The sequence below is a fragment of the Notamacropus eugenii genome, chromosome 3 (assembly GCF_028372415.1).
Source record: "Notamacropus eugenii isolate mMacEug1 chromosome 3, mMacEug1.pri_v2, whole genome shotgun sequence".
In the NCBI taxonomy this organism is placed as follows: domain Eukaryota; kingdom Metazoa; phylum Chordata; class Mammalia; order Diprotodontia; family Macropodidae; genus Notamacropus; species Notamacropus eugenii.
Window position 1 is genome coordinate 67,299,973 of NC_092874.1, and position 19,677 is coordinate 67,319,649.

The 19,677-nt window shown below is 37.8% G+C and overlaps 1 protein-coding gene across 2 annotated transcripts in view; it reads left to right on the top strand.

The window, feature by feature from the left end:
- Positions 1-19,677, top strand: part of APBB1IP (amyloid beta precursor protein binding family B member 1 interacting protein) — a 106,236-nt gene that overhangs the window by 25,090 nt on the left and 61,469 nt on the right. For both annotated transcript variants that reach the window (XM_072651762.1, XM_072651763.1), the window contains exons 2-3: positions 16,071-16,142; positions 18,230-18,317. In XM_072651762.1, coding sequence (XP_072507863.1) covers positions 16,071-16,142; positions 18,230-18,317 — 160 coding nt within the window. The remainder of the gene's footprint in view (positions 1-16,070; positions 16,143-18,229; positions 18,318-19,677) is intronic.

The window sequence follows — 19,677 nt, forward strand, 5'->3', positions numbered from 1 at the left end:
GAATTGCCCTCTCACTCACATCTCCACTTTAAGTCTTACATGTTTTTTAAAGCCCAACCTAATTGTCACCCTAAGGAAACATTTTCCATTCTTTACTTTTCAATTCTTTCTAAACGTGTGTGTGTGTGTGTGTGTGTGTGAGTGTGTGTGTTTAAATCCAACTCAACAACACAGTATTGTGGGCCATGGAACTAACTAAAGTTGTGCAGAAGCAATTAATCATCTTATGCCTCTGAATGTGTATATAAAGGTGTGTGTATGTATATATGTGTGTGTGTGTCTAAAGCTCACAAGATCTCATATCTATTCCTGGAAGGGACTTTGTTGGCCATCAACCTTAACCCCCCTTCATTTCACATATGGGTAAACTGAGGCCCAGGAAGTTTGTGATTACATAGGTAAATGGCAGAGAAAAGATCTGAACCCAAATCTTCTGACTCTAGAGTCATTGATCTTTCCACTATATAATAGCATGTCTACGTATATGTTATGTATATGCACATGCACATATATGTACATGTATGATGATATATAATGTAGACTGAGGAAAGAGAAATGATTGTTCTGTTGACTTCTATAATCTGACTGCAAGATTTCCACAATTTGTTTCAATGAATTTAATTGTCATGAATTGTACTAATTCTTTAAAATTTCTGATAAAGAATAAATAGATTCCTCAGTCCCAGTCCTTTACAAAGGTAGAGATGTCATTTTTATTTAGGGCTTTTCATACAGTAACTTACTTAAGATTAGCATTATACTAAAAAAAAATGTTGTTAACATTTCTGGTTTTGTGTTAAACATGAACTCTAGGCATGTTTTTTTAAGTAAAACATTCAAACGTGCTACATTTTGGGGTTGACCACTTCCTCCTGATAAGTGCTTTCGTTACATTGAGGAAAGACTACACAGAAATCAGTTGTAGAATTCAGTATTGTATATGCATTTGCTAGATCTCTATTGGCCATTTCATAGTTGACCCTTACCCATGTTACATGAAAAACCTACGTTACTTGTTACATCTATAGATAGTCTGACACTGAGGCAGGACACAGAAACAATTATCTACCCATTTTGCCAAGTTTTTAAGACATTTTCCTCTTCTATATTCCTACCTGTGTTGCAACTTCAACAATCTCTAGAGATCAGACCTTCTTTTGGTACCCAACAATGATGCAATGATGCTCTTTGAGCAAAATCAGTCTTATCCTGTTCAGGAAAAAAGCTTAAACTTTTAGATTTTAGGGCAGTTGTACACTAGTCTTTAGGTGGAAGAATTTCTACATGGATAAATGCCAGATATTGAATTTTGGGGCCAATTCTCTAACCTGTATAGAGAAGGTCAGACTTTCATAAAACCTTATTTGAACCTATGCAGGTTCTCCTAAGGGGGAGGGAGGAGAGCAGGGACAATCATGTACCTTCTGTGTAGCCTTAAAGCACTAGAAGTAAACAGGAGAAATTAAGCTGATGGCAGCTAACTAAAGAATTTTGGAGACAAATTATATTTATTATAAAGAATTTTTAAATGCTAGAAATTTATTCCCTGTAATTTAATTTTTGCCTTTTAAACTTTTTTCCATCTCATTTTTTCAATTAGAGCCTGTTACTGGTCAGTACTTAAGAGATATGTTAAGCCTACAAAATTCATCTAGAGCCTGTGAACATTACTGAAAGACAGTGACATTTGCTGACAGATAGGCTTTGGCTTTGTTTGTATCCCTTCTTTTCTCTTGTTACAACAACTGATGGTTCAGAAACATGCCATTTTGGAATTGAGCCTTTGCCAGAGCTTAGGCCTTACTAACCCATTTAAATATAAGATTCTTGAGGGCAGGCAGTAATTTTTGCTTTCCTTTATATCCGAGCCCTTAGCACAGTGTCTGGCACATAGTAAGCATTTAATAGATTGATTTGACTGACTCTAAATATTTTCTAGCATTTAAATGATTCTTCCCTTTTGTGGGAAGGAACTGGGACCCAACACCTACTTGGTCATGGGACTTCAAAGCACCAGGGGAACCTTCTACTCTCTACCTAACCTCAGAACTCACTTTTTCCAGATCCCTAAGCCTTCCAGGAATTCCCAACCAAATCTCCTATAAATTGCCTGATTCTCAAAGCAAAAAACTACTAATTATCTTCGGTCAGATCACCTCCAACTGTGCATACTCTAGCTGGAAGGCAGACTGATATAGTGAATATGGCATTGATGGTGGAGTCACAGAGGAGTGGAGTTCTGCTCCTGGCTCTGACAATACCTGACCTTGGGCGTGCTCATTCATCCATCTAATCAAAGGAAGGAAGGAATTGCACTAGATGGCCTTACTTCTAGCTCTCAATCTAGAGTCCTATCAATAATCACTCTTCCCAGCACTGATACTCAAGTCCCAAGCTAACAATACTCTGTTTATACAATGCATTCCCCCCAAGTCTCCTCAGACTATCACAGGCAACTTTAATCCCCACAGGACCCAGAAACTGGCACCCAACCAGAACTGGTCCACTGATCCCTAAACTCAGGACATTCTCCTAATGCTCCCTTCGAATCCAGAGAATAAATCAGAACCATAAGCATCTGTGAATCCTCTTCAAATCTGCACGTAGCTTCTCTTCCTTCAGACTCAAACAGATGGGATAATACTACCACTGTAATTAGTATGAGCCTCTAGAGTCTAGAAGAGAGGAGACTGGTCATAAAAGAAATCAAACTTCAGACAAATAGAATCTTTAATAAAAACATAAAACCTGCCCGATAGCAGCACCACCACGTTTGTGTGTGTGTGCCCTACCATTGAATCCAATTTACTACAACAGCTAAGTGACAAAGACTGGTGAATATCTTATAAAATTAATGATTTTTATGTAGAGATTGCAATTAATAGTTGAATATATATATTCAAAATAAGATCAATATTTCAATTTCCTTTTTTTCAGAAAATACCCTTTTAGGAAAATGAATATCTCATAGATTTTGTTTTTTCTACTCGGTTACATTCAAAACAAAACATTTCAGCATCAGTTTGTAAGAGAAACTGAAGAGGAAGTTGTACAAAAAGTTAAGCAGTACTTAGATATGTTTTTATTAAGGCACCAGAAAAGAATAAAGACTGAAGGAATTCAGTGATTTTTATCACTGGAAAATTAACAAACTTAAAGTTAATAAATAGGCACATAAGAACAAAGAGCAAACAAGAGTCGTCAACCAGAATCCACTCTTTGGATAGATGTGATTTAATTGCAGGGTCATGATTGCCATAAATAGGTAAATATCCTGTAATTTCTTTAATAAACATTAATAGCATATTATATATTTCACAGAAGTCTCAAACAGGGTAATAGTTACCTGTTATATATAAAGGTATAACATCAGGTTGGAGGGGGAGCGATTTCTTTATAAAAGTTAATTAAGTTTACAAATAAATGATCTCCAGCTTGGTGGCACAATGTGGACAGTGGTGGACTTAAGAGTCAAGAAGACCTGAGTTCAAATACTACCTCAGACCCTTATGGGACAAGTCACTTTATATCATTAGTTTCAGTTTCTTCATCAGCAAAAATGGGTATAATAATAATAGCACCTACCTCACAGGGTTATTGTGAAGACCAGATGAGTAAATACATGTAAATGACTTTGTAAACATTAAAGCGCTAAACAAATGTTAGTTATTTTTATGACCAAAATCCTGCTTCACTGTAGTGTGGAAGTAAGCCTGGTTCTTAAAGGCTCTATCAGTGCAAGCTCAGTATATGCTCCTATGTGATACAGATTGTCTTCCCCATTAGAATATAAACTCCCTGCGGGCAGGCATTGCTTCACTTTGGGCTTTGTGTCGACAGAGTGTAGCTCAGCGTCCAACAGATAGTACGTGCATCATAAATGCTTCCTGCTTAATTGGTTTCTAGACCACCTTTTCTTAAGGAAAGGTGCTGATTAATCAAGACCTGTTTTTCATATGAGTTCATAGAGTGTCAAATTTACCTGGATGTATTTATAATTTCCATCTCCAAAAATGTGAGACTGTTTTAAATGGACATCTGTTAACCCCAAGAACTCATGGTTAGAAAGTTAGAAAAGAAAAATATATTTGTCTAACTATCTGTGACTGTTTAGATGAAAATCACTGAAAAGAGAAACCATGGTGTCACGCCAATAGAAATGGGGTTGCTATGGAAACATAGTAGTGGTATCAAAAAACATATGGTTATACTACTAGCGTCACATAAACAAAGATGGTCTATTTAAGTATCTCTTTTCACAATAATAAGGGTGGTGTCAGGAGTAACAGATGAAACTGTTCTCTCTAAATAGAATAGTAGAATGCCTTTTAGAATGATGTTTTTCCAGATTGCTACTTTTTAAAAAAATGTTTCTGATTTTCTCTTACAGTTTATTCTGCCCTGTATAGGGTGTAACTGTATTACTTTGTATATGTATGTTCAAAAATATTTAATTTGATCAAGTTTCTCACACTAGTATGGTGTGACCTTGTTGGAGGTGGGGCATAGGAATGGGCATGCATGTGGTTCCAAGATAGAACTCTGTCAAGGTGGTAGATTTGGTTGCTTCTGCTACTAATACATTGGTTTATTCCAGTTCACCTAGGGAAGGGCACCCAAAGCAATGTATATGATCCTGGATTTAGCTCTTGGCTCATATAAATTGTGTGATCCTGGCTAAATCATAACCTATCTAAAGCCTCAGTTTCTTCATTTTTAAAATCAAGATAGTAAGAATTACACTGCCAACCTCATAGGGTTATTATGAAGAAAACACTTGATAAACTGCAAAACCTTTATCCATGTATATCCCCTGTGTTTAGCATAGTGCCTAGCATATGAATTAATAAATGCTTGTTTACTGACTCTTTAAATTAAGTATGAAGCCCTTGTTAACAAAATTAATAGCAAATAAAAAGGAAGAATATAAATAAATAAAATATAAAATGACAAATTTAATAATAAAAATATCTTATCCAAACTATGAGTTTGGATGGGCCAAACCTTGAGTTGGTCCATCAGTATACCTGTCTAATACAGATACCACAGATGAACAGTAACACAGGTTCAGAACTGAATAAAAGAGAGCTATATTGTACTTGGGATTTCAGTGATCTCATACTGGTCTCCCACATGAAAATCTATCTTTTTAATATCACCATTCTCCCAGTGACACTGTATGCTTGTGAATCCTGGAGCATAGTTTCTGAAGAATAAAAATTGTAGGTGATTTAATGGGCATATTTCCATGATGACCTATATGCCACAGCAGTGGCCAAAGAACTATCACCCTGGAAAGGTGGAGCACTCCTCTAGGGAGGGTGTAACAATAACATAGACAGCAAAAGTATGGCACTGGTACACATGTAATGTTAAAAAAAAAAAACAAAAAACCCTAGAATGTAGATTCTTAACCCTAGCCCAGATCCATGTACCTCCAAGGGTTTGTGGATAGATACAGGGAATTCATACTTGGAAAATGGCCAGGATTACAAATTTATTTTCACTAACACCTAAACTGAAATTTAACATTTCCTTCAATTACTTTAAAAAAACCTCACAGTTTCTAAGAAGGGATTCACCCCTAGGCTTCAGCCTAAGAAGCTGATGATAAAAAAAGATCAAGAATCTTTGACCTAGAGGAAGACCTTGAACATATTAGCTCCATCCCCATGTTGAAGATTTAGGGGAAAACATGGGCAAGAGCCCACAGGATCAGAAGGTAGGGCTGGGTTGTAGTCTCTATCAGTTGAGTGACTTGCTGATATAGTTAGTGTTCTAGATGTCAGGGGAAATAATATGGGCAACATGTTTTGCAAACCTCAATGCACTCTATAAATGCTTGTTGTTTGTTTTTTGTTTTTAGAGGCAACATGGTTAGGGCAAGTAAGTGGTGAAACAGATAGGGCACTGGGCCAGGAGTCAAGAAAACATGAGTTCAGATCCCCCTATAGACATTTGCAGGCAGCGTGACCTCGGGAAGTTCTCTAAACCTCTGCTTCTGTTTTCTCTACTGTAAAGTGGAGGTGATAATAAAAGTAAAAATAGAGATAGTAATACTTCCCAGAGTGTTGTGAGGATCAAATGAGATAATATTTCTAAAATGCTGGCTACAGTGTCTGCCACATGGATTTCCCTTCCCTTTCTTTCCCTTTCCTTTGTGACTAGAGTTAGGAAAACCAAGGCTCCGACTTATCTCCAACAATTATTGACTTGGTTGTGGACAAACTACTTAACTTCTCTGAACCTCAGTTTCCTCATCTGTAAAATGGGTATAATAATACCTGTAGTACCTACTATACATAGTTGGTTTGAGGCTTAAATGAAGTCGTGTGTATGTTTTGTAAACTTTAAAAGTATTCTGTCAATGTTGACAATTATCCCCATTTTACAGATGAGGAAAGTAGAAGGCTCAGAAAAATCAAGTGATTTCCCCAGGGTCACACAGTTAGTAAGGACCAGTCTTCAAATACTGGTCTCTTGACTTGACTGACCACCAGGATATGAACCATATGGAATGCAAGATGAATTGTGCTGGTTCCGTCTGGTCCTTCAGTTTTTATTCCATTGATGTGTCCCAAGGATAGGGTAGCATTTCCATCTGCCTCAAAAATGTCATTGCCCTAGACCTACCTCAGTAAGAGGATCCTGGCCAGCTAGGTTTAGTGTAAGCAAAAGCTAATGGAAGATTTGACAAATAATGCCAGTAGCTGAGAGGAATATTTGTTTATGTGAAAGGGGCTGAGAATAATCCTGAGGTAGTCTTGTTCTGGCATTTTGTAACGTTGGGAGTTTCTGTTACACTCTGTCTTCCTCTGATGTGCACCTAATTATTGTCACATTTGTCTCCCCCTTCAGGATGGGAGCTCCTCGAGAGCAGGGACTACTTTGACCTTTCTTTGTCCCCCCAAGGCACTTAATAAATGCTTATTGACTGATTGACTTATGAATTCAGAATTTCTTTGTGAGTAGAAGATGAAAGCAGATGATTAGTTGGTAGATGCTGAGGACTGGCCAAAGAGTAGGGTTAAGCAATTATCCGGCAAATTAGCACCTTGTAGCTAACTTCCTTTTCCCTTTACTAACCTGACATCTCCAGATGATTATCCAATCTCTGTATCTGCTTTATCTAATGCTGTGCCTTCCGTATAGTGAGCGCTTAATACACTGTTGCTGAATTTTGATGGATTCCTTTGCCTTCGCTTTGGCATGAAGAGGAGCTCACAAATGAATGAATTTGGAAGGGGCTGGGCAATGAGGCTTTTTTTCCTCTGGTGATCAGGGATTGCAATGACCTGAATCCACCTCTTCTGCCTGGAAAGAAAAATTGGCAGAATCACCTCTACCCAAAATAAACCCATCCCCTTATCACAAGAAGGGAATTTGGTCAGGCTAGGAATATGACTGAAAAATGTCTTTTAATAGCCATATAGTCATAAAGCCACTCTCCTGCCTAGCCCTTAATAAGGTCATCACAGAATTTTGCACATGATAGTGTCTGATTGAGTGGTTATTTGATATACTTAAATTTGAAAGACCTATTTCTTTCTGCACAAGAGAATTTGTGAGGGGACATTAACTTTGTCCTCCTAATGAGGACTTATTAAAGAAAAGAAAATGCAAGCACTACGAAATGAGATGACTGGCTTCTCTATCCACTCCTATTGATGAGGCATTGAAACAGACACGATGTCTGGGCAGGGAGATGGGAATGTTCGTGAGAACATTCAGAGAAACGAAAACTTGTGGGATGCACCCATGATTTTAGGGTCTTGTTTTTCTGAAACAAAATGCTCTCTACTTAACAAAAATTGGCCAGGCCCAGTATTTTCCCTTATTGTATCCTTTCAATTCTCCCAGAAGGTAAAATAACATTTTAAGGATGTAAAGGTAATAGACCAGAAGAAGGAGGAAGACTTTGTAGTCTAATTGTGTTTATTAGTTTACTGGCTGAAATCAAGTGGAAAGTTTACTACTGGGTTTTTTGTACCCATTTATTTTTCAGAAATTATAAAAATAATCACTATTTCTTAAAAATAGATTGGTTTTTTGCAAGACTAGCTATGAGTGGAGCAAAGGGGAAGGATGGGAGAGTTGTCATAGGGGTAGAAATTGTGAGATTTGGCAACTGTTAGATACTTCAAATCAGGAACAGAGAGGAGTTGAGACTAACTTTTCATCCGCAGGACCCAATCTGCCTGACTTAACCTACAGATAGAAATGTGGTTACAGTGAAGGAAAAATATTTCTTGGGTTGCCATGGCAAATGAATTCATTGTTTTGTGGTCAGTGTGCTGGTAATAAGCATCTCTGTACTTGCCTAGGCCAGTGCTTACGGATCAGCTAATCTATCGTCTATATCCTGGTTTCTTAGTTGGCAGAACTTGCCATAATGGGAATTCCCACCAGCATGACCTTAGAATGCATAGTTACCTCCATGCCTGGATGAAGCATCGGAATGAGATCTTCCCTTAATTTTTAGACCCAGTGACCTCATCCATGTAGCGAAACTCCCAGTATGGAAATTCTCCATGATACAGATGTTCCTTGTTACTTTACAGTCTTAGAGATTCCCAGGGACACTGGGAGGTTAAATAACTTGCCAGTGGTCAAACAGCTAGTCTGTGTCAGAAGTGGAACTTGAACCTATGGATTCCTATCTCCCTAGGCCAGCCCTCTATCCACTGTCATGCTGCCTATGATGCTTAACATTATAGGAATGAAGGAATGAAGCCGTTAGTAAGTGCTGAGCACTAAGGACACCAATGGAAAAGTCAGACACAAGGAATTCACATTCTAATAGAGGAAGACAGTATTTATGGAACGTTTCAGCTGCAAGTCAGATGGGAAGGTCCTGTGGTTCTTAGGATATGGTAGCAAAGCAGATCAGCTGCCTTTAAATGCAAGTGACATTAGCATCATACACATACATGTGTATATATGTATTGTATGTGCATGTACATGCATGTATGTGTGTGGTACATATATACACACAAATGGGAGGCTTTATATAGAAGTTGGTGCTTGAGCCAAGTTTTGAAAGAAATTAGAGATTCCAAGATAGAGGTAAAAGAGGGAATGCATTCTAAACGTAGGGTTCAGGCCTCTTTAATATCATTAAAGAATCATCATCAATGTCAGTATAGGAGGTTAAAAGAAACAAATTGTCCCTATTCTGCAGCAAATTCAATCCTACTTTCTGACCCCTTGAGTCCCCATATTTAGTGGAGGTGTTCATCATGCTTACCCAAACAACAAACTTGAATGTAGGTCCCTGGTGATAATGAAGATAACTGATAGAAACCAAATACTCCTGAAAAAAAAAGAAAACCATGTAATTGAAAGCAGAAGTGTGGTAGAAAATAGTCAGATTGTTAAGACGGATGGCTTTTTAGAAAAATAAATAAAGTTATTAACGGGTTACATTAAGAATTACTGTACCTACCCTTCTTGGAAAATGAAGAAATCAGATACTCTGAGATAACTGCCCCCCCCATACCCACTGAGATAGTCACATGTCTAAAGTTTAAAAGACCACAGGATTTTTTTTTCTACTTAAGGAAAGTCAGCACATTGAGAGAGACCTTTAGGTTACTTTTATTAATGTGATTCTTGACATTTAAAAGTAAACAAAACTCAGACCCTTGAACTCCATTTACTTCAGTATGGCACAAGGAATTTTCATTCAGGGCTATATTGTTTATCACCTGTTTTGTTGAAGAGCTAAGTATTTAGTACCTTTTTGGAATTAGTAAATGATGTACATTTATTACACAATTCTAAACATTAATATGTATGGCTTAAGTGATTTTTTTAAGCAGATACTTTGATTTTAGCAGGCAAACAAGCTCAGAATATAATAAATGGTGGTAGCCAAAAGTAGCTCATGGAAAATGTGGACTAATTAATTACAGTGTCTGTTATTTTCATTGTCGGTAAAAATCTATTGACAGTTATATTTAGCGATCAGTAATTCAAACAAGCCAAAAGGAAAAGTATGGGCTTTAGAATGATGAGAGTTAAAATCCCCAAATAAATTTTTCAGAGCTCCAAATCCATTCTTTGTTTTTGTATTTAAAATTTTTTCAACTATCAAGCATTTGGTTTTCCTCTTTCCCCTCCAACAGTTGAACAAAAAGAAAAAGAAAATCTTTATAACAAGTATGCATGATCAAGCAAAGAAAATTTTCTTATTGACCAGATCCAAAAATGTATGCCTAGTTCTGCTTGTTTCCATCATCTCTTACAGGAAGTGGATATACCACATACTCCATCCTCAGTCCTCCAGAACTGTGATTCCAAAACCATTCCTTTATCCAGCCAAGGATGGGAAACCTTTGGCCTTGAAGGCCATATGTGACCTTCTAGGTCATAGGTCCTTTTGACTAAGTCAAAGTTTTATAAAACAAATCCTTTTATTAAGTGAATTTGTTCTGTGAAGTTTGGATTCAGTCAAAGGGCTGCACTTGAGGACCTAAAAGGCCACCTTGAGACTATAGGTTCCCCAGCCCTAATCCAGGCTATGCATACCCCTTCTGAGTTCCACAGGAACTGCTAAACATAAAGTTATCAGGCTGTAAAATAATTCCTGCTGGTCTAATCGCTAGCATCACTACCAACAAGTCTCTGTTTTGCCGGCTTTTATTTGCCTGGCTAGTAATTGACCTCCCAGAGAGGATTGTGGAAGGAAAGTGATTGCAGCTGCTCTAAGAAAGAACCCCAGCCCTCTGAGTGTCTCTCCCTAATTATTATATCTGTTGTTAATGATTAGGTAGTACTGTAGTAGGCAGGGCAACCCATAGCTCTGTTTATGCTCAGCCCAGCCTCTGAGAAAGGAAACTAGGAATGAGCTACCAGTGAGGGTTTGATTCCTTTTGAGAGACTGTAGATTGAAACAACATGGTAGGTGGAAAAGGGCCAGGAAAACCTAACTCTCATCCCTGGACCAAGAACCAGAGTGTTGATGTTGCTCCTCAAGGCAGTAGGGAGCCAGTGAAGGTTTTTAGGAACAACTTTGGCCACTGGGTAAGGATGGATTGGAGTGGAGAAAAACATGATGCAGAGAGACTAGGTAGAAAACCATTACAATAGCCCAGGTATGAGATGATGAGGGCCTGAAGTAGGTGGGTGGGATGTGAGTGGAGAGAAGACATAGGAGAGATATTGCAAAGATAGAAATGACAAGATTTAGCAATAGAGTAATTGGTAAATGAGAGTGAAGAGTTAAGTTGCAAATCTGGATAATGGTACCCTAAAAAGTAATAGAATCATTTAGAAGAGGGAAGGATTAGAGGTGGGATGGGAGCAAGATGAGTTCTGCTTTGTACATTTTGAGAGAGAGGTGCCTACAGCACATCTAGTTTGTGAAGTCCAGGAGGTAGTTGGTGACACAGGACTGAGCTCAGGTGAAAAACTAGGGCTGGATGCATCTGGGAATCCTACACATAGGGACAATCATGGAAACCAAGGGAGCTTATGAGGTCACTGAGTGAGACAGTGTAGAGCAGAGTTTCTTAACCTGGAAAGATACCAGTGGATCAGTGAACTTGGTTGGGAAACAATTCACATCTTTCAACATAATTGGTTTCTTTTGTAATTCTGTTTATTTTATGAATTTAAAAACACCAATTTAATACTAAAAATACTAATTTAAAGCACTATTCTGAAAAGCTGTCCATAGGCTTCACCAGACTGTCCGTGACACAAAAATGGTTTGAAGAATCCCTGGTACAGAGGGAAAAGAGAAGAGGGCCTAGAATAGGACCTTAGGGGATTTTGTACTTTATTTACCCGATGTGTTGCTTGTGTTTGTTTTCCTTTTAGTATACACAGACTCAATGATAAAATATTCGTAGAAGTATATATTTTGTTTATTTTATAATTAAATATTACATTGGATACATGATATTAGGTATATTTTATTATAGATATATTTTTAAAGTCCAGCACTATTGCATGACAGCTTTTTTCTTCTCTCACAGCCCAGATTAGTGAGGAATATAGTTCAGAAAGAGTCAGAACACAGGATCAGCTTGCTAGGAGACCAAAGGTGAAAGGTCCTGGGGCTTTGGATTTCATGGTTTAGCCTGCCTTTCCAGGGGAGCATTTATAGCTCCAATTCCCTCTGAATCATGAGGCGGTAGTTGTGGTTGATGTTCATTCTTTCTTTTAAAGAGAAGCAATGACATCACGGGGTGATATCTTGATTTATTCCTGAAATGGAGGCAGAGGGCACAAAGCTGTTGGCCTCACTCTCTCTTCCTGAGTCACTGAAGTCCAGTGGCAAGACAGAAGTCAGGATGACTGGTCAATGGTCCAGGATGTTGGGTACCCAGAGAAGGCTGACAGCTTCACCCCTCAGTCTTCGAAGGGTAACCCAGAGGGTCTGGGTTGGCAGGTTCACAAGTGGCCACCCTTGCACACTCCATTGGTTATTGTTAGCTAGCATTAGCACCTTGCATGTACTATTTCATTTGGTAGGTACTATTCTTATTCCCATTTTGCAGATGAAATTGAGACAGAGAGAGGTTAATTGACTTGGCCAGGGTCATACAACTAAGTATCCCAGGCAGGTCTCAACTCAGGTCTTCCTGTCTCCACGTTCAATACAGTATCTATTTTGTTTTCGATTTTCCTGGTTACATAGCTCAGAAGTGTCAAATTCCCTGAAGCCTACAACATTTCCTAGTGCAGCAGAACTAGACTAAAATGTGATTGGAAAATGTTGAACAGAATAAATAAAAATAAAATGCAATGTAGATAATGTTCATTTGTAGTTTTCTAAGTCAATGTGCTACCCCCAGGGATCCGTTTCTGTTTGAGCTGAACTAACTGATTAGACAGCTGGAGTTGATCAATTTTTAATTAAGGGCATTTATTAAGATGATATAATAAGAATAGTTGTTATGAAACCAATGCCTCCAACCTCTGGGACACTTAGCCCCACAAATACATAGAGAGTTCAGGGGAAAATGGGCTCAAGCTTAGGAAGCACATGTGGTTACTCACAGATCCTGATTGTATGGAACCTTTTTCCTTTCCTGGAGTCTTCATGAAATTCCCAAAGTGTTTTTATGTAAGCTCTGCTGGGCTGAGGCTGGACCTTTGCAGAGTCCCAAAGCTACACTTCCCTTCCCCAAAAAGGTCGTGGTTCCTGAAACTGCCTTTCTTCAGTCCAGTTATTCTCATTCAGTTCCCTGATGGATATGTTTTTGTTACTGGTCCAAAGTTTGCAATGACATAGGGGAGGGATGGGGAGAAAGAGAGCAGGTCATTTCCTCCCTCACCCCATCAAGTCACTTATTTAATCCACATCACTCACAGTGCTAATGAAGGCAGAAGTCCAAGTTTGTTGCATCCTGATTGTCTCTCTGGCTCTACTCAGCTCCAGTCAGTCAGTGATCACTCACTAAGTCCTACAATGTGCCAGGCGCCATGCTCCTTTCTACTTGTGGTCAAAACTACTCCTCTTGGTTCAAGGACTCTGTGACCATGTGGTTCCCTGGTGGAATCTCACAAATGTAGAGGCTTCTTCTCCAAGAAGATCATGAGGAAACTTTTCTAAGCCCTCTTGTCTGCATCTCTCTATCTCCCTTGGCTCTTTCTTCACTCTCCCTGTTAAAGTCAACTCTTAAGGTTTGGCTTTGGTATATGACTGGGTCTGACGAATCAGTTACCTCCAAGGCTGTGTAATATAAATTGAAACAACACTGGATAGCAGCTGAACTCAGATTAATTATAATGTCCAATCTTGATCCTGAAAATCAGATTTAAAAAAAAAGCATTCTGGTCCTCTCAGCATATTACATCAGCAGAATTTCACATAGACTGTCAAAAGCAGTTGCCAAGTTGGTTGATTTTACTTAACAATTTTTCTTTGTTCCAGAGGAGGGGAGAGTTCAGCGTTGGGAGGGAAGGACATGGAAATGACTGAGGTATAAAAAATAAAAGGCCTCTTAAAACTAAATTTTAGTTTTCAAAATGCAAGGTCAAAAGGAGCATTTATGCTTGATAAAGGGAGGCATTTTTGATGCCAGAATAAAGGCCCATCCTCTGGTCTTGTTAACTTTGGTGACACTGAAAGGTAGAATCATTACATTTATTCAATTCGGGAGCTACGAATCCCGAACGATATTGAGAATATTTTTTAAAAACTCAAATGACCTATATTTTGTTAAGTATCTGGCTCTTTCAGACTAGACTTTATTCATTTCATCTGTAAAATGAAGGATTAGACCAGATTGCTTGCAGCTCTGAGTCTTATGATCCAATCTTGTCCACATTAGATACTTTCCTTCTTCATCCTCATTTTATGAAATATTAATAATTACAGAATCATTAGCATCTTTGGTGGAGTGGGAATCAGGTGAGAGAGTATTAAGAGAGTAGATTTTCACCAGATGAGCAACTGAGGGCCAGGGAAGGGATGAAAGTAGGGAGAAGTTGTTGTGGAGGCTGATGTTGTTGTGGAGGCTGATGGTCTGAGTTATTGCATTGTAGGCTGGATGAAACCCTCTTCCATGTCCTTGAATCACCTGTGTATCCATAACTCTGGGAGGCTGAGGAGCTTGAGCTGTTAGTGTTAATTAATATTTCCATACTCATTAATGCCACCATGACTTTTCAAGTCATCACTCTTTATCTTCTTAGTGAGGTTTCTAGTCTACCGATGCAAGAGGCCAACCATAAATTGCAGAAGACTGTGAAATTTTACTAGCTAGAATCTGCAAGTATGATACTGTCTTATTGCCAATGTCTTCTTTGTCTCTCTGGGTTTGTAATAAAACCAGTGACAAACTGGAGCCAGGCTGACAAAGCTAGGTTTTCCAGTCTGAATGTATTACTTCTCCCACATCTCAGGTTTTAAGTACCTAAATCTTAATACCCAATCTCACTTTTACCCCTTCACTCAAAAAGACCTTTCTCTTGTCACATTATCATGGAATATTACCCTCTCCAAAGAATCAAAATTGGGGGGTGACACAAAAAAACCAAGGTTAGCATACATAGACTATAATACATTGCCAATACTGACTGGCACAAAATAGAGAGATAGGGACAGAACCTGGGGTTTCATTGGCATAGGCTCCAAAGTAAGCAAACTCCTGCAAATGCAATATGGCATCTTTACAACTTACCATCTTAGAGAGTTGCCTATTTCAGAGGTGTCCAGAACATGAACTATCTCCCAAGGGCAGCCAGAACTGGATTAAAATGAAATTGAGAAATATTTAACAAAAATAAAGAAAAACATAGTAGCATATAGATAAGATTAAAATGTGGTTTTCTAAAGCAATATGCAGTGGCGGATAGTGACCCATGTTTCTTTTTGAGTTTGATGCCATTGGCCTAGACCACTAAGATTGTTATGTGACTTGCCCAGGTCAGAGAGTCAGTATGTGTCAGATATGAACCCAGATTTTTCTAGCTTGACCTCTACCCACTACACCATTCTGCCTCTGAGTAAACAAGTAATGACATAAAAAGATAGCTGTAGGAGATATGTGATTGGAAAAGGAAACAGCTTGGTCATGCAGTGAGATAGGATAACAAAATGAATTGTTGCACTGGTATTCAGGAAATATGAACGGTCAACTAACATTATTAAGCACCTACTATGTGCCAGGCATTCTTAGGGCTGAGTAAACTCTCCAGTTTGTGGAACATATATAGCAGTACATAGGTGAGATATGAATAAGGAAGTACCCACCTCAGTCAGGCTCGATTTGAACTCAGCATTGTCCACTTTGGAAGTCTCTAGCTAAGAGGGAGACGTGGGACTTTTCAATTCTACTTGGGGTAGACCTCAGAGTGTGTTTCATGTCAGCCCCAAGTTTGCCCAAGAGCAGTCTCCAGACTCCCAGGACAACCTTAGATCTATTCAGTCTTTGGGGGATTTAAAGGACCTATAGAATATCTTTATCTTTTGGATTTTTACCTTCAGTGCTGAGCCACAGGAAGAACTAGGGTACCTGGATGGGGTAGTTCAAATAGGAAAGTGATGTGCCATCCATTCATCCAAACATTTGGCTTTAAACTGTGTGCTTACGTCCATATTTCTTCCTTTTCAGATGGAGCAGACGTGTGAAGATATAGACCAAATGTTCAGTGATTTGCTGGGAGAAATGGACCTGCTGACCCAGGTAAATTATTCTTTGTTTTAAAATTTTCAAATCACATTAGGAAAAAAATCAAATGAAGTTTTCAGATATGTTCAGAACATTGGAAGGTAGAAATCTATCCTTTTTGTCACCCTAGCAAATATATATTGTAATCTTTGCTAAGAAACAACAGGGAAAAAGTAAAAGTGGAATCATTCAAACCACCAATTTAATGCTTTTGCTTACTGGCACCCTGTGGCCCTCAGCAGTTTCTGAATGGCCCCTAAAGCAGAACACTTCAGTAATTGCATTTTTCAAATTGTATCCTTCACCTTAAAAGCCCCAAGGCTTGAGATCAACAGAACATGTCATTTAAAAGTTTAACTCAGAAGATTGCAGCCATAAAGATAAAAATAAAAGCTAGTAGCATATGCCCTATTACTATCACAGTTTAGGGAGACCCTTTTACGAAGGCAGAGTTTTACGTTTTGCCCTATAAACTCCTAGAGAGTGACTCACAGAAGTTCCCAGCCATAGAGGTTTTCATAGAAAATGCTCCATAGCCTCTTGTTCCTTTAGACAAAGTTGTGTTCATTTTAAGTCATGAGGTGTGATAGGAAAGGGAGCGGGAGATGGAAATCTCTCTTTCCTGTCTTCTGTCTGCTTTACCGTATTCATGCATTTCCTCATTGTCCAGACTGTCCTCTGCTCCCCAAATTATCAGAACTTTTGAATGGAAGATGAGTGCAGATTTAAGCTTAAGACTTTGGGGACACTCTGTCTCAAAAGTAATAAGAGTCAGAGGAGGTGCCCTTCAATTAAGGAATGACTGAACAAACTATGGCAAATGAATGTAACACTATCGTGCCCTAAGAAATGATGAGAGGGACAGTTTCAGAGAAACTCGGGAAGACTTGTGTGAACTGATGCAGGGTGAAGTGAGCAGAAGCAGGACAAGCCATATACATTAACAGACTTGGCTAAGGGAAGAATTAGACATGGTAGTAATCTTCAGATATTTGAAGGACCATTTTGTGGAAGAAGAATTAGCCTGACTCTGCCTGACCTCAGAGGAGCAATGGACAGAAGCTGTAAGGTTGCCAATTTGAGATGTTAGAAGGGAAAATTTCCTGAAATCTAGACATATTCCTACAGTGGAAGTAGTAGTGGTTTGGGATGTTGTAGATGGAATTCCTGCTAAGGTGTATATTTGAGTGGCGGCTTTTCAAGTCATTTGCAAATCTTGAGATTTCACTTGCTTTTATGAAAGACTCAACACATTGAAAAAAGAGTATAATTGTAATGCCAGGCCACACAACTATATTGTGACCTTCCACAGAGGTTGGTATAAGAAATTAAATGGGAGTTTTTGGGGACATGTGAAGGTCAGTAGATGACACAGAAAAAGTTTATAAACTCAGAAACGTATAAGATATATGTATTGTATAATATCAACATATTTTATCATTTAATATCATAAAAAACTTGTTCTTTGGTATGATGGGAAGGCCAAAGAATTTTAAATGGATTTCCCAGATAGCACTCCTAACCTCTAGACCATTGATACAGAGGGTATATACATTTTTTTAAAATTTAAACTGTTATATAAAATTCAAAGAACAAAATCAAAACACTTTTTCTAATGAAAAAAAAATAGTTCCTTATGAATTTTGCTTTTCTACCATGTCTTAAGCTCTCCTTTTCACCAGCATACTGTTGTATTGATCAGTTGAAGGCTGCATTCTGAAGGAGCTCTCAATTTATATTGATGATTAGATTCCCATCCTTTCTACCTGTTCATAAATCCCCTTCCAAGATGAGACCATGGCTTCTGGGAATGGCCACCTGCCTCTTTACATTCAACTTTTCATCTTTGAAGAACTACTCTTGGAAATTTATTTAGATCTTTCATCCTTAATTGCTCTAGAAACAAATTTAAGTTGGGATTTTCTATAAAGAAACAAAATGCATGGCACAATTACAACGAAGGGTGTAAAAGTCTTATTTCCTCAGGAAATAACATTTTTGGAGAGAAAAGTACAAGTAGAAAATGTTCACTTGTGGAAATGTTAAACGTACTCCATAATGACGTTGTATTATTGGTGACTTTTTCATTCTATTTTTAACAGAGTTTAGGGGTCGAAACTCTTCCACCTCCTATGCCTGATCCACCCCTTATTGAATTTAACTACAGTGTTGGTTTTAAAGATTTAAATGGTAAGTAAACCTTTTTTCATGAATAATATAATTGAAATTACAGATGTTGACTAAAAATCTATTTGGATTCCAGATGGGTTCGCAGGTGAATTTTTTAAACTTCCGAAGTTATCTTTTATTACACAGGTCTGTAAATGTAGAGCTGGTCAGACAGACATAGCACTGATTTTAAAACTTGCCAAAGTCAACACTAAGAAAAACACATACAAATTGCTCTAATGAATAATAAAATGTTAATTAAAATGTTCACACAATAAAGCAATACAAAGAAATGTTCTTTGTCACCAACTGCAATTTGTACTATATTTGTTAGACTGGTTTAATGTTAGAAAAACTATCAGTATCATAAATCAAATAAATAATATGTAAAACTGTTATCCTATTAATGGGTGCAGAAAATCTGAATAAAACCCAGCAGTCTTTGACGATATATTTCTCAAAATTCATGGAAAGCATCCACAGGTTAGAACAGTACCAGTCATATAGTAGGTGCGAAATAAATCTTAATTCCCAGTAGTAAAATGTTAATAAATTTAAAATTAGGGAAGCAAAACCCTGTTAACACCTCTCTGTTATTTAAACCAAAATCTGCAGTTTTTTTGGATCCTGCTCTTGACTTTCACAGTCTTTTTCTATTTTTCAAGATTGAAGCCATATGTATTTTTTGAAAGTGAATGTTTATTTACATAATCACAGCATTCAGGTTTGGGTTGTTTTTTGGTTTTTTTGGCCCTATGTAGATTTTTAAATGGAACAAATTTGCAATTAGTCATAAACTCAATTTTAAACATTGGCAGAATCGATAAAACACATTTTACTGTTATTTACATCTGAATATATTAATTTCCATGCCTAGAATTTCCATAACAACATTGAGGTAATTCCCCCATGTCTCTGTCTGACTTTCTTTTTGTCCATTCATCCATATATATATATATATATATATATATATATACATATGTATCTTCACTTTTATATAGTCTCAGTTGGTACTATGCTGCTGAAATAATTTTTTCCTTTGCTTTTAGTTATTTCATATGGATCTGTCCAGATATTCCTTATACTTGTCATTCTTAATTACTTACTACCATTTCGTAATATTGATATGCTAATGTATTCAGTCATTTCCTGCTGGACGTTTTGTTTCAAATTCTTATTTGAACATACCCTTCTCCTTTCCACACACAGTCTCAATATCCTATTTGGTATGACTATTAAAAAAAACTTCCTATACTAGCCTTCCAGAGTGCTCTCCAAAATGATTATCACTTTGCAATTCTACCAGTAATTTATGTTTCCACAGACTCTGCCAGCATCAGGTTTTGTAATTTTGAACTGTTTCTGCCAGGGGGTTGTGAAG